Genomic DNA, 13,707 nt, shown 5'->3' on the forward strand with positions numbered 1-13,707 from the left:
CAATTTTGCTCATGGATGGCCTTATTATTAATTTGCCAAGTGAACATGCAGAGCATGTTAATTCATCTGATCGGGGAATTTTGACATTTCTTATTGAATGTCCAACTGAATGTGCTATTATTCTTTGCATCATCCCAGTTGCTGGATGTCCCAAACGATCATGCCATAAGATAATCAAATGTTTGTCATCTAACTTCTGGTTAGATACCATATTGATTTCCACGGGTCGTATGTTTATACGATATAACCCCGAAGAGTATGCTGGCAATTTCTCATATATATGTTTATTGCCATGTTTTTCTGCCGTGAGACATATATACTCCTTTTGATCTGTCATCATTGTTTCTAGATGATAGCCATTTTGGCGTACGTCTTTAAAGCTTATGAGATTTCTTCGAGATTTACTCGAATATAAAGCATTATTGATTATTAATTTTGTTCCATTTGGAAGCATTATACAAGCCTTTCCAGATCCTTCAATTAATTTAGCTGACCCGGAAATAGTGTTCACATTTGCTTGAAACAACTTTAGTTGTGAAAAATAATTTCTATCCTTTAAAATAGTGTGCGTTGTTCCACTGTCCAAAAGACATTGATATTCGGAACTAACTTCAGGTAGATCCATATCTTCATAAAATAAATTTGAGATTAGTTTAGAATAATATTATACAATCTTTTATTGATGATAGTGACTAAAAGTACATGACTAGAAATTTAAAATACAGAACATAAAGAAAATACATTAAAACATAGCATATGTTACATTAGTAGATGAGAAACCTAAGCATTGTTGTTTTCTCCAAGAATGAAATCATTTCCAATTTCAGCATTATCCATGAAATAATCGGATACATCAAGGCTGGGACAAGGAGCATTTTCCTCATGAACATAATTTGCTTCTGCATTTTTCTCTTTGCCCTTTACAGAAGCCTGGTAAAGATCTACCAAATGTTTGGCTGTACGACAAGTACGTCCCCAATGTCCTGTCATGCCACATCTGTAACATGTGTCTTTTCCTTTCGAAGGAGTTTGTTTGTGGCTTCCAGATGACTGCCCCTTCTGTTTTTCAAAATTTTTGAAATTACTGTTTCTTAGAAAATTGTTTCTACCACGACCACGGCCGCGTCCGCGATAATTTCCACGGCCTCTTCCACGGCCATTGTAATTTCCACGTCCACCTCTTCTTGTAGCATTTGACTCGGGTGGATAGGAATTTGTTGCATTTGCCTCATGATGAGTGGCCAAAGACCCAGTTGGTCTCAGGTTATGATTTTTCAACAAAAGTTCACTATTTTGTTCCGCAACAAGCAATACACTCATTAATTCATTGAACCTTTTAAAACCTCTTTCATGGTACTGTTCTTGCAACAGTATATTGCTTGCATGAAAGGTAGTGAGTGTTTTTTCAATCATCTGTTCATCCGAAACTGGATGATCACAGTATCTCAATATAGACACTATCTCATGTATGGTTGAATTATAATCAATTACAGATTTGAAATCCTGGAACCGTAAATTTGTCCAATCAAATAATGCCTTAGGAAGGAGCACCCTTTTGTGGTGTCCAAATCTTTCATTAAGGCAATCCCATAATTCTTTGGGATCTTCAACCATCATGTACTCAGTTTTAAGGCCTTCATGTAAATGATGCCTTAACAACACTAAGGCTTTTGCCTTATCTTGTTCAGTAACAGGTTTTGCAACAGTCATTGCAGAAGTGGTAGTATCAGTTGTTTGACCAGAGGGACTTTTATTTTCTTTAACAGTGTGCTCCAAGCCTTGAGCTTTCAAATTCATCATTGCATCCACTTTCCATTCCAGAAATTTCTTTCCAGATAAATCTAAGATGCTGAACTGTCTTTTCATAAGGTCTCCCATTTTAGCTACAACAAATTACGTTATAATTAGTTTATAATAACAAATTATACATACAACTCACATGTTTAGTTCTTCCATATTTATAGTTAAGTTAATAAGACACGTGATAATTAAATTTAATATAATAATAAACCAGAAATAATATAATCTTTTCTCCCCCTTGGTTTATTATTGTGAGTAATTATATGATTAGACAAAAATTAATCATGTTAGTTGCAAAAAAAAAACAAAACGACAACAATAACAGTAGTAACAACAATTATAATGATAACGGTAATATTATACAATGATGATTAATAACAACAAACATAATAAAACAAAAACAAGCTTTTAATATACTAAAACGACAAAATAAGTGAGTTTTACTTATACATAATGACAAAAACTAATATTGCTACTAATAGAACTACAAGCGCCGTAATTAGAAGGAAATATTGTTTTATCTTCCTTAAATCTTCTTCAAAGGTGAAGTTGTGGGTGTTTTGGGTGTTCTGGTTGCCGTCGTCGGGGAACATATCGGAGAAGAAGGGGGTGATAAAATTTTTAGGTGATTTTTTTTTTTTTTTTTTTTTTTTTTTTTTTTTTGGATAAAAAGTGGGAAGGGATAAGGGATTTGTGGTGAAATTGGGGGAAAAATCCGCCTTTTATAGAGGTAGGTTTATCCGTTACTGTTTTGTACAACTGTAAATATATCATTTAATAGTCTAATGTACTGGCATAAAATTATGGTCCATATATATATATTTATAACTGTAAAAGGTTATCACACTGGGAATGCAAGCCATAGTGGTCCGAGAGCCCTAATATCTATAAAAGATCATGGGTTCGAAAACGGAAAGAAACACAAAAAGTATATAAAAGTGAAAAAAAAATAAGTATAAAAGGCTGCATCTTTTTGTTAATCTAGTTAATAATATGCATGCAAAGTTACTACTTAGCAATTATAATAACTAAGATCAAAAATTTACGTAAAATGAGTATGTAATATCAACATGAATCAAACAAAGAAACATCAACATGAATAAAACAAAAGATGATAGTAATGAATTCACAAGTAAGAGAACTTTCACTGTTGTTTTTGAGGTATATATAATACATTAAATGTTTGAGTTTCTGGTATAGAGGATCCCAAATATGGGCAACTATAGAGCATACTCCTCGAAACATTTAGAAGTAGATAGTATTATTTGTTATAATTTTTAGAAGTAGGTATAAATATACCTGACTGGAAACTGGTGCTGATAACGTGTTAAATATTTTACCAATAGAAAGATGTTGGAGAGTAAGAGAAGTAAAGAAGTAAAAGTAGTGTAGTAGTATTACTCCGGTTATTTTTTTGCTTGTGTAGTTCACAATAGTGAACTTGCCTTTTATAGGCAAATTTTCTTATTAAAATATTTTGCATGATTGTACTTTGTTACAAATTATTGTACTAGTTTACATGCTCATGTGAACTTCACTTGTAATTTTTCTCAACAAGGGTATATTTATCATATTTGGATCCATATTAATTTTTGGGTTGGTGGAGTTGATAAGAGGGAAAACCTGTTTTTTTAGCTAAGATGAAGGACCCTATTGGTAAGAGAATCTCCTTACTCCCAAACATTTTGTAGTTAGTGGGGCTCCAACTCATGACCTTAAAGTCACAAGGTGAATTTCCCACCAACTCCATAAGAGAGAAACTTAGGGTCTATTATGATTTAATAAAGTAAGCTGAATTGAATTGATTGGACTGAATTGAATAGAGCTGAAATGAGTATTTTATAAGAGAACAAAATTAGAAACTGAACTGATTAGAGCTGAATACTTAACTGAACTAAACTAAAATTAAGCTGAAAAGAATAGACACTTTGAGTAACCAAATTAAACAAATAGTGAATGTGATAAGTAGTAAATTGGCAGACTTGTATGATTATTTAAAGATCATAACAAATTCAAATGGATAACTCAAAAAGAGAAGTAGGGCTAAATAAATTTATAAGGATGAGGGATTACTCCTATTGATATACATATAATTTTGGATGAAACCTCGTTAAACTTGTAAAGCGGACTCTTTCTTCCTGACGAGTGCATCCAGACGCAATGACGGATCTTGGCCGAAAACATTAGAGGTGTCGGAATTTAAATATTAAACCTCTTTCTCAAAACTTAATCACCATGTTCCAATATTTTATAACTAAATATAGATTACTTTAGTTCATTAGCTAATTAATTACATAATTTATGGAAGGTCAGGTCCCGAATGGCCTCGGTGGAAGGTCCCCTGTGTCCAGACAGCCGGACCCTTGTAATTTACAAGTGTTTAATAAATGTTTGTTATTTGAACCTCGTTATTTGTAGAATATTAGTACGGAGTATTTGTGAAATGACGCAAAAACTTTAGTGCGATTGCCCATACATTCATACTCACATTTTCACCAACTATTCTTATGTGTGGTGGGTTTTATTTAAGGAATCCAACAACGTATGCAAATAATTTTTCATCATGGAAGGTTTAGGTCACACAGTCACATACACAATTAAATACAAGTATTAAAAATTTATCCAGTTTGCTTGAAAACACATGTTCCTTCTCCGACAATAATACAACTACTACAACAAACCTCAGATTACATCGATATTTCATCATGTGCTAGTGTAACACCACATCATCCATGTCATTGACGAATATAATAATGCACAAATAATTTTGTAGTATGAGAAGCTTTTTTTACTTATTAATTATTATATGCATGCATATATACATGCATGCTTTGTCATTAGGCGCTTGATTAAAAAATGATGGAAATTAATTACGTATGTAGAAATTACGTTGTTAATGACACTTGAATAAGTTGATTACACAAGAACTCCGAACATAAACTTACTATGGCACTACCCAAATCCAACGTTGAATTCTTACACTTTTCCAGTATTTTAAGAGACTACAAGAATCCCCAAAATATAATACTTCGTACGAAGTATAAAAAATAAGTAAGAAAAATACAAAATAGTTTTAAAATAATGGAGCATAATAAAATAAGCACATTAACTAAGAAAAGTGTTGTTATGGAGCTAAGTTATTCAAGTAGTTCCTCTGGCAAACTCCAGAGCAAGATTTAACACACCCTTCTACTTCTTTTCCACCTGCAATTGTCAATTTAAATACAATTTGGTCACAAAATAATTACAATATAATGCATGATAATAAAAATAATTACAAAAATGTTGAAAATTATAAAATAATAATGTAGTACCCTTAAACCAAAATCATCATATTTTACAAAAAATAACAAGTAACTACAAAGTGTTTGTATTAGGAAAATGCCGCTTTACATTTTTTTTAGGACAATCGGCGTTTAGGCAGAAATACCCAAGAGAGAAAAACTCAATAATCTAATATAATACGTAATACTTTATAATACAGTAATCTAAAAAGCCTGATGTATAATAAAAAGTTAAAAATATATTTCTACGTGCGTACCTGGTTTTTTTATGGTACTAATGTTGGTGCAATGAGAAGAAGCACAACCAAGGTTGCAAAAATGGAAGGAAGTAACAAGGGTATTATTTGAAGGGATAATACAATCCCTAAGACACTCAAAAGCACAATAAGAAAGAGTGTGAGTTGGTTGAATAGCACAAAGAATATAACATGGAATATAACATTCTTGGAAAGTTGTAGCATTGCATTTTCTTGACATTATGCTTAAACTCATAATTATGAACATTAACAATATTGTTAATGATCTAGATTTCTTGAACTTCATCATATTTAGCAAGTGATAGATGAAATTTAGCAAAAATAATTAAAGGTGTTTTGCTAGGTTTTTGGAGCACTGATTTGGAGGTTTATATATACAAGGGACAATTGGTTGAGTAGATATATAAATGCACAAGTTGTAATATATAGAGTAAAACAAGGAGCCAACAAGATGCTAATTTTAGAGTCACATGTGAACCATTTAGGTTTGTTGCCATGTGAAATTTCTCATTCATTTTTTCCAATAATTGAATTCTATGAGTGGAATTATAAATCAGTATTCACGAGTATGGAGCAATCCATGACTCCTAGATGATCTTATGAGTAGATCATAATAATCCAATATCGGTTTTTTGATTAACTATTCATACCTTTCCAGGTTTCTTATCTATTGACGGAATTTTTAAAGTACCTTTATATATCGAGTGTTGCTACATTTACTTTAATCATTAATTAATGTCTATTGGATGAAAATTTTGAAATACATTTTTTTTTCTAAGACATTAATCAATTACGAGTAACAATTTCAAAGACATTAATCATTAAGTTAAATGTTTCCATTTTCATTGTATTATGCAAAACACGAAACGTCTATCATATTTGTCACCTAACATATACTCGTGACTTCGGGAAAAAGTCCTTCGTGTCAAGTACAAGGGGAAAAAAAACCAATATACCACCAAGTAACTGAGTGTTATATGACTAATAGTTAGCCATTTAACCGACTTTTTTTTATTTTTGGAAGTTTTTTAGGCAAAAGCAAACATACTTTTCAGTGAAATTTCTTGTCATATCATTTGACAACAGAATTGGCCAATATTCACAGGTAAAACAGTGATTCGTGGAGAAAAAGAAGTAGCATTAACCAGAAAAAAGAAGCCCTGCTAGGCTGATATATAGCATATTCACTAGAAATTTCACAGCTGATTCTTTGCTCCTCATAAAAATGCTCCTCTGAGTCATTTAGCTGGCTTACATACCTAGCCTTGACCATATAAGACGACACGATTAATTCACAAAATCGAACATAATAGCATTCCTGTTGATTTGGAGGCTACAGCAAGAGTGTGATCGAAAACATCATAAATTCACAAGTTCCGGCTCATCATTTACCCAAATGGATTTCCTCCACCCATAGGATATGAACTTTGGTCTGTAGGTGCTGGATATCTATATGGAGACTGCTGATTTGAATGTAACAACACTGTTGGTCCTACATCGCCACCAAAGCTATTCGTTCCTTGTATGCTGCACCACAATATTAACATGAGAAATTAATACACTAGTCGACACAATATATGGATTATTTTAGTCAACTTCATTCCCAATACGTTAAAGATCAAATACCTGGTTGATGGCTTGTTATGGTAAAAATGCTGCCCCATATATGCACCTGAAACATTCGAAGCACTTTTAAGCAAATCAAACAAGCCTGGTGCAGACAAATTGGTAAAAAAAACTTGACACGAATATGGAAGAGAAGAAACATATACTATGTGAAGAACCACCTAGAGCATAAGGTGATTGATGATGCGCACTAGAAAAATAAGCAGTAGAACCAGTTAGTGCAGAACCTGGAAGATGTGATCCAAAGCTTGTAGCATGTGACAAGCCTGCTGGAATGAATGAGTGACTCGATCCTCCTTGCATAAATCCCATTGCAGAAGACTGCATCACATTAAGCATAGCTTGTGATGGTATTGCTTTGTAATATATTTCATACAGCAAGGGGAGTAGTGTTGGACAAGTTGGTATAGCGCTAATTGTGCCTATTAGCTTCATTTCCATGCTACGAGAAATAAAAGATGGAAACAAACTCCCCCCCCCCCCCTCTCCTCAATAAGGTACATCTCTAGACCCTCGGCCACTAATTATCATCTTCTAGAATTCTACTAAAAGGCTCAGTGTTAAGGTGAATTCATGTTCAAACATCAAATTCAATACAAGTTCAGTCAAGTTGCAAAACATCTTTCAAGAACTATAAGCTTTATTAGGGGTGAAAATTAAAAAAATAACTGTACCAAGTTAGTATGAGGAAGAGCATTGTTATCATTCGTGTCAAATGGGTTACTTGATTTGACCACATATTGAAACGGTGGTATTTTCTGGAATGAAAAATCCACATATAATCAGAGAGACAAGGAAAAGTTTATTTAAGACACCCAAGGATTCAAATATTCCATCAAAGTTCCTTTACAATCAAGCATTTCTAATGTAATCAAATTTTGGTAAAGTCTTCAATATTACACCCTCCATCCCAAAATAAATTTGACACTTATCATGTCACATAGTTAATAAGATAAGTTATTGTTTGATTATCAATTGTTTATTTATTGATAAAGTATATATGTGGCAGAAGATATAGGGTTTATTTTTATTTATTTTTATTAAATTTAAGAATTGGGCCATAAATTTTTAGTAATGAAAAGAAAGATACATTAAAATAATAATAGAGCGTTTTCTAAGATTGAAGTGTATAATTAAATCCGGAACAAAAGGAATTTAATACAGTAATAATAAAACGTACCATCTGAGGAGGGTAATAATGCATGTTAAAGCCCATGCCATTATTTGAACCATCTGGCCACCCTGAGGCTGAAACTGAGCTTAATTGATAGGGAGAAGCAAAAAGTTCCTACAGAGAAGACAAATAATTTGAGAAATTCGTAATAAGGAACATATATGTAACAAGATTATATTAATGCTTACTGCAGGAAGCTCTTTCCTTCCACCAGTTTTTGTGTCTGCAAGATACGGCTTCATTTCAATTAAAGATTCTGCTTCTCCAGTTGGACCTTGAGCAGGCTGAGATGATCGTGCAGTAGGATTGCCAAAAATTACTGGAGCAAATGATGCTGGGGGCAACACTGTTGGCTGCCAATTATCATAAAAAATAAGCAATGTTACTGATTCATGCATCTCAAGCTTTCATGTAACAAAGCAAGGCTTCAACCCTGTGTGCTGTGTCCTTAATCCTTATACATGTCTGACAACTCTGCAAGTTTCAACATGCAGACAGTTTGACACCTATCTCAGACAGTTTTTTTTTATAACAGTGACTAAATGTCTTGTTGTAATAGAGAGACATTAAGGGAAAGGAGACTACTGACATTAAGGGCCAAGATCAGAGAAAGGTCAGGGGAGGTTTCCCTAGCCTCTTTCTTACCTTCTTTCTCAAATTCTCATTACTTCAGTCCAAAATTTTCAACCTGATAGCAGAGTAATTATCATTTAACATTAATTGTACTTCACAAGTTTAAGGATTAAATGTGTTCGGCCTAACAGGAGAGGAACAATAGAACTCTAGCTCATTGGCACAATAATGCTTCACAGAGGCTATAGACATGCATTTCACGCAAAAACCTCTATTTGGGAGCATCTCTTGAGTCTTGACCACAAAGATTCAACAATGACATGCTAATATGTCAATTGCCAAAAAAATATGATAGTCAAATTAACCAATTTTCTCCACCACAATACAGAAATGGAGTACATTAAGTCTTACCTGATTAAATGCACCTTCATTTAAATGGCTGGTTTGAATAGGAGAAGAGAAAGTATCTGAAACCGGGGTAGGCCCAAGATGCTGTGTTCTTGGAGACTGCTTTACGCCAATATCTGCAGTGGCATACACACCATCATCACCCAGTAGATCTGGGACCATCTGAGAAGTAGAGCCTTTAGGAGTATCTGCATCAGTTGATCTTGCTGGCATGCTGATGGATAAAGTATTGGATGTGGTGGTAGCAGCAGCAGAATATGAAGTGCACTCATCAGTTAAAGCTTGAGATACTGCAACATGAAAAAAAAAATCCTCAGAGCCACTGAACATGATGGCAGTTCATTTGATGGTTCTAAAATATGATTACCGCTTGTGGATGGTGCTAGTACATGATTCCATATTGAACGGTTGCTTGAAGGACTTGATACATCATTTTCCTCACAGGGAATTCCAGACTGATCACTGTGGGTCATTTCAGCCCGAGAAAATAATTCAAATAGCAAGAATTCCAAGGTATTAGGATGAGCATAACCAGGAGTATTCTTTGCAGGTGGCTTCATGGCAATATTCGTTTGTGGACCAAGACTTTGGACAGAAGATCGAGAAGAAAAATCTGTAAAGACATCCAATGATCCAAAGCTTTCACTTTTGCGTTTCGGTTCAACGTGGCTGGATGGTGGTTGACTTCCAGATTCTGCAGTGTTCTAACAAACCGAACATCATGTATCAATTTGGGTAAAAGCCAGATATTTTTAAGAATATTAACCCATATCAATACTTCAACCAATCAGGGGTATAAATCCATATTCAAATAAAGCAGCTATGCCTTCCGTCAGATACAGGAATATTTAGCAGCAAGTAATAAGGAATTAAAGATAAGCTGCACCAGATGAACCTCTCCCAAAAAAAAAAAAGGACAAGCAGCAACTAATATTGAACTAATGACTATAGCATGTAGAACAATAAAGGATTGATAGGTTAAAGAAATTGCATACAATAGCACCTCAACCCAAAAAATAAAGAAGGTTCCAATATATAGCCCACCTGAACATCAGCTGAAACAGATCTTTGAAGAGTTGTTTCATTATGATCTACACTTCTATGGCTTTCTTTATGATGATCACGCTCCTGCTGCACATATCATGGAGCTACTTTTAACATGAAACTAAAATCAGCAGCATTTCACAAACATGGAATCAACCATAGATTCAGCAAAGTACTCACAGCATTAGCAGTAGCAGCTTTATCATATCTCCTATCAGCAAATTTAGGATGATTGGCAACACGTAAAGCAACAGAGTTTTCTCCAAGGATCTCTTTCACATGATGTAGTGTAGGGCTTTTTGCATCACTACTCAGTCGGCGATCAGGGGACCTCCTTCTGGGCTTAATGTCTTCAGTGGTAAACATCTGGGTAGCAGCCCGCCCAGAAATTCTAGTGTCATCCACTCGATAGCGACCTTCTGTACCCTCAAAACGAGACGAACCAGCCCTGAAATCACCGTATCTAGAGAATTCTCCTGAGTACTGAGGACTTCTAGATTCATCACTAGCATATCTACTATATTTGTCAATAGTTTTCACATGAGACGTAGAGCTTTCACCCTTAATTACTCTTTTATGTTCATAAGGCTCGTACATTCCACTCTGGATAAAATAGGTTCCAATGAAGACAGGTTATGAGGGAACAAAATTTTAACTCAAATTACAACATATGGAATCCCCCTTACCCCCCCAAAACAAAGAGCCTGTTTTAGCAAAAACAAAGCCAAGCCAGTAAAATTATCAATGTTTCAGAACAGATTTTGTGCATAACAGTCAGAGAAGGAATCCACATTCTATGTGTTGATGTGTTATAATTTGTGTGCCACATTCTCTTATTGGTTGATAATATGCAATGTTTTTCAGATTTTGAAAAAAAGGGTGGTGAGCATTAATAGCAAGATAGGATTAAAATTCTTTTAAAAAATACAAATATTGTCCCTAGACGAATAGGAATTGAATAAGATGCAGTTCAAGGGCTTACATTTCGTGACCTTTGAGCCGAAGCAGGATGGGTCTCACCGGTATACTGTTTATCCACATAGACATGCTTGATAAAATCACGAATTCTATGTATATTACTGCAACAAAACCAATGTAACAGAAAACACATAAATATTGTTTACAGCAGTACACTAGTTTAAATTCAATTCAAAATGCACTAACCTGTTTTCTGGGAGAGAATTACGCTGTGGATCCCATGTTTTGAAGTAAATCTGCCTTGCTCTCTTTAAGAATACAAGTAGGTTAGACCGTACACTTGACGATATCATAGCATACATATAATAAGTGAATGAGTACACATGTACACACCTCATTTCCTCCTGCTTGAAGAGCAGTAATTTCTTCCATGGAGAATTTGGCCATCGATACAGATTTTACACGATGAGTGAACTCACGGCTGGAAAAATAAAATCAGAAGGCCACTCATCATTTCATATCTAAGGTGCTATGATGAGATGATATTCACTGGTGTAAAAACACCCAGCAAGAGTATCATCAAAAACACAATTTATGTTAAAAAAAAACACATAGATACTTACTGCACCCCGCTACAATTTGTACACACGTATGTCAAAAATGTCATGCAAACATATTGCGGTCCCTGATTCAAGATAAGCCGTATGTTCAGGAGCCAGGCAAAGAAATACGTAACAACATTGCATTACTTCAGATACAAGCTGGTGGTGTATCATTTACTTACTACTTATACAATAACAAGCAAGACATTTGTGACATATCCTCATTAAGGGAATAAATTCATCTACAAAATAATCTTCAAGAGTTGTATACATATCTTCTTTTAACTGAAATCTTTAAATAGATTTCTTATATTATTTCTAATAAATGGCTTTTGTTCAAAAATGTTTATATTTATGAAGATTTAAAACGTCATATGCCGAATTTCATAGGAATAATATTATGAGTCTATAAAAAAAAAATAAAAATAAAAATTCTGGGTTTATCTCAGGGTAAAAAACTGGTATCTCAGGGTAAAAGACTTGTATAAGATTATAAGCGAATACTTTAATCACAAAAGTGGTTATTAAGTTCAAGCAAAAGTGCAACACCAATTCTCTAGTATCCTAAAGAAGATTGTTGAGGGATGATTAAGATGAATTTAGATCAAATCCATCCACAAGTAGAATTTAGGTATATAGCAATTCTGGCATCAGGAATGGCTGAAAATCAGCAGTCTGCAGTACGGATAATCATTAGATTCCATCTTAAAGTAAATAAGTTACAACTTACAACCAGTACCTCCATGCATACAAATCTAAGCATAAATTTGCCTCGGAAAGTATAACCCAAATCTACAAATTTTACATTCTAATTTCTTAATGTAAAAGTTTGAGATGAACATCATACTGCAATTGGTGTTATTTATTGGCCATAGAAGACCTATTACGTACGGGTGTATAGGGATCAGCAAGACCTATTTCATAGGGGTGTATAGGGATCCCAGCTCACAAGAAAACCTCGGCCATTTAGACGGGTAACTAAAGACAAATTATATGCCACATTAGCATTTTCAAAGATCAAATAACATTTAAATCTTAGTGATATCTAACTCAATGTTGTGAGAATACAGATAGGTAAAAACTAGACATTGCATAAAAGCTTTTAAACAAAACATGTAAGCCCATGATACCTCATTTCTATTCAATCAATCACTTTTACCATTTTTTAACTAACAAGTTTGAAGGAAGGGGCTAAACAAGAAGCTAAAATAGAGATATACTTCGTATATTATTTGATAAGCATTAATAACACCAATTGGCACAATTTTGTCATCAATTATGGAGTATTTTACAACGTAGAAAATATATTGGGTAAAGATTTTGCTAATGTAATCCATTGAATTCCCCCAAAAAAATTAATAACTTAATACAAAAAATTCAGACAAAATTCAAACAAATTAAGAAAAAGAATTTTGTTTTTGGGCGTTACCAAACTGTTGCAATTGATGCATCGCCGGTTTTCTGGAAGTTTCAATAATCCACGAATAATCTTCTCTATCTTGTCCTCTTCCTTGGATTTCCCCATATTATTGTACAAACTCCCCTGTTATTTCCCAAAAAAAAAAATGCAAAATTTGATTGAAATTTCAGAATTAAACAGCAACCCATGTCAATAATCAGCATGAATATCAAAATTATTCATCTGGGAAACATAGAAAAATCCCCTAGCATTGAAACTAATGTGAATTACAATTAAAAAAAAAAAATTGCATGAAACAGGAAAAATAATTACAGCAAGATTAATCTGTGTTCTTACCAGGGGAAGGGGGATTGGAAGGCAAAAAAATGAAATAAAAAATGGGGTTGAAACTTGATAATTGATGATGATAAAGATAAGCTGAAGGTATCGCCCATTTTGCGGTGTAAGAAGCCATTTTCGGTAGCACCATTGCAGAACACTGTGCTGACGATACTCTTATTTTTAGGGGATTTTTCTTGGCAGCAAGGTTTACAATTATCAATGGGAAAATTTGTCGAAAATGTCCTTTTGTTGTAAAAGTTTCCTCAACCCTTAAAAAGTT

General features: G+C 33.9%; 2 protein-coding genes across 4 annotated transcripts; both read right to left on the reverse strand.

Annotated features, from left to right (window-relative positions):
• Positions 1 to 780: 780 nt before the first annotated feature.
• On the reverse strand, positions 781 to 1,710 carry LOC145642567 (uncharacterized). The gene is made up of 2 exons (XM_081693768.1): positions 1,086 to 1,710; positions 781 to 956 (listed from the first exon to the last, which is right to left on the reverse strand). The coding sequence occupies exons 1-2, from the start codon at positions 1,708 to 1,710 to the stop codon at positions 781 to 783; spliced, it is 801 nt and encodes a 266-aa protein (XP_081549894.1).
• Positions 1,711 to 6,481: 4,771 nt separating this feature from the next.
• Positions 6,482 to 13,674, reverse strand: LOC145555609 (uncharacterized). Of its 3 annotated transcripts, XM_081617348.1 has the most exons (15): positions 13,443 to 13,674; positions 13,116 to 13,229; positions 11,708 to 11,769; positions 11,478 to 11,565; positions 11,331 to 11,392; positions 11,149 to 11,245; positions 10,347 to 10,769; positions 10,167 to 10,253; positions 9,490 to 9,826; positions 9,126 to 9,412; positions 8,330 to 8,494; positions 8,148 to 8,255; positions 7,129 to 7,288; positions 6,968 to 7,013; positions 6,482 to 6,868 (listed from the first exon to the last, which is right to left on the reverse strand). In XM_081617348.1, the coding sequence occupies exons 2-15, from the start codon at positions 13,209 to 13,211 to the stop codon at positions 6,730 to 6,732; spliced, it is 2,157 nt and encodes a 718-aa protein (XP_081473474.1). In that variant the 5' UTR covers positions 13,212 to 13,229; positions 13,443 to 13,674; the 3' UTR covers positions 6,482 to 6,729. The 3 variants fall into 3 exon arrangements, with proteins under 3 accessions (XP_081473474.1, XP_081473476.1, XP_081473477.1); XM_081617350.1 differs by having other exon boundaries at positions 7,195 to 7,288; positions 13,116 to 13,674; XM_081617351.1 differs by lacking the exons at positions 13,116 to 13,229; positions 13,443 to 13,674 and having other exon boundaries at positions 10,347 to 10,629; positions 11,708 to 11,757.
• Between the last annotated feature and the right edge of the window lie 33 nt (positions 13,675 to 13,707).

This window comes from Chenopodium album, chromosome 8 (assembly GCF_948465745.1).
Source record: "Chenopodium album chromosome 8, dcCheAlbu1.1, whole genome shotgun sequence".
In the NCBI taxonomy this organism is placed as follows: Eukaryota; Viridiplantae; Streptophyta; class Magnoliopsida; order Caryophyllales; family Amaranthaceae; genus Chenopodium; species Chenopodium album.

What these genes read in the sequence shown, in the direction of transcription:
- LOC145555609 (XM_081617348.1), bottom strand. Translation starts at nt 13,211, where the DNA reads ATGGGGAAATCCAAGGAAGAGGACAAGATAGAGAAGATTATTCGTGGA. An exon ending in CGGCTCAAAGGTCACGAAAT is followed by an intron (nt 10,770 to 11,148) that starts GTAAGCCCTTGA and finishes TATTTTATCCAG; the next exon opens with AGTGGAATGTACGAGCCTTA. An exon ending in CATAACAAGCCATCAACCAG is followed by an intron (nt 6,869 to 6,967) that starts GTATTTGATCTT and finishes ATTGTGGTGCAG; the next exon opens with CATACAAGGAACGAATAGCT.
- LOC145642567 (XM_081693768.1), bottom strand. Translation starts at nt 1,710, where the DNA reads ATGACTGTTGCAAAACCTGTTACTGAACAAGATAAGGCAAAAGCCTTA. An exon ending in AAACAATTTTCTAAGAAACA is followed by an intron (nt 957 to 1,085) that starts GTAATTTCAAAA and finishes CTTGTCGTACAG; the next exon opens with CCAAACATTTGGTAGATCTT.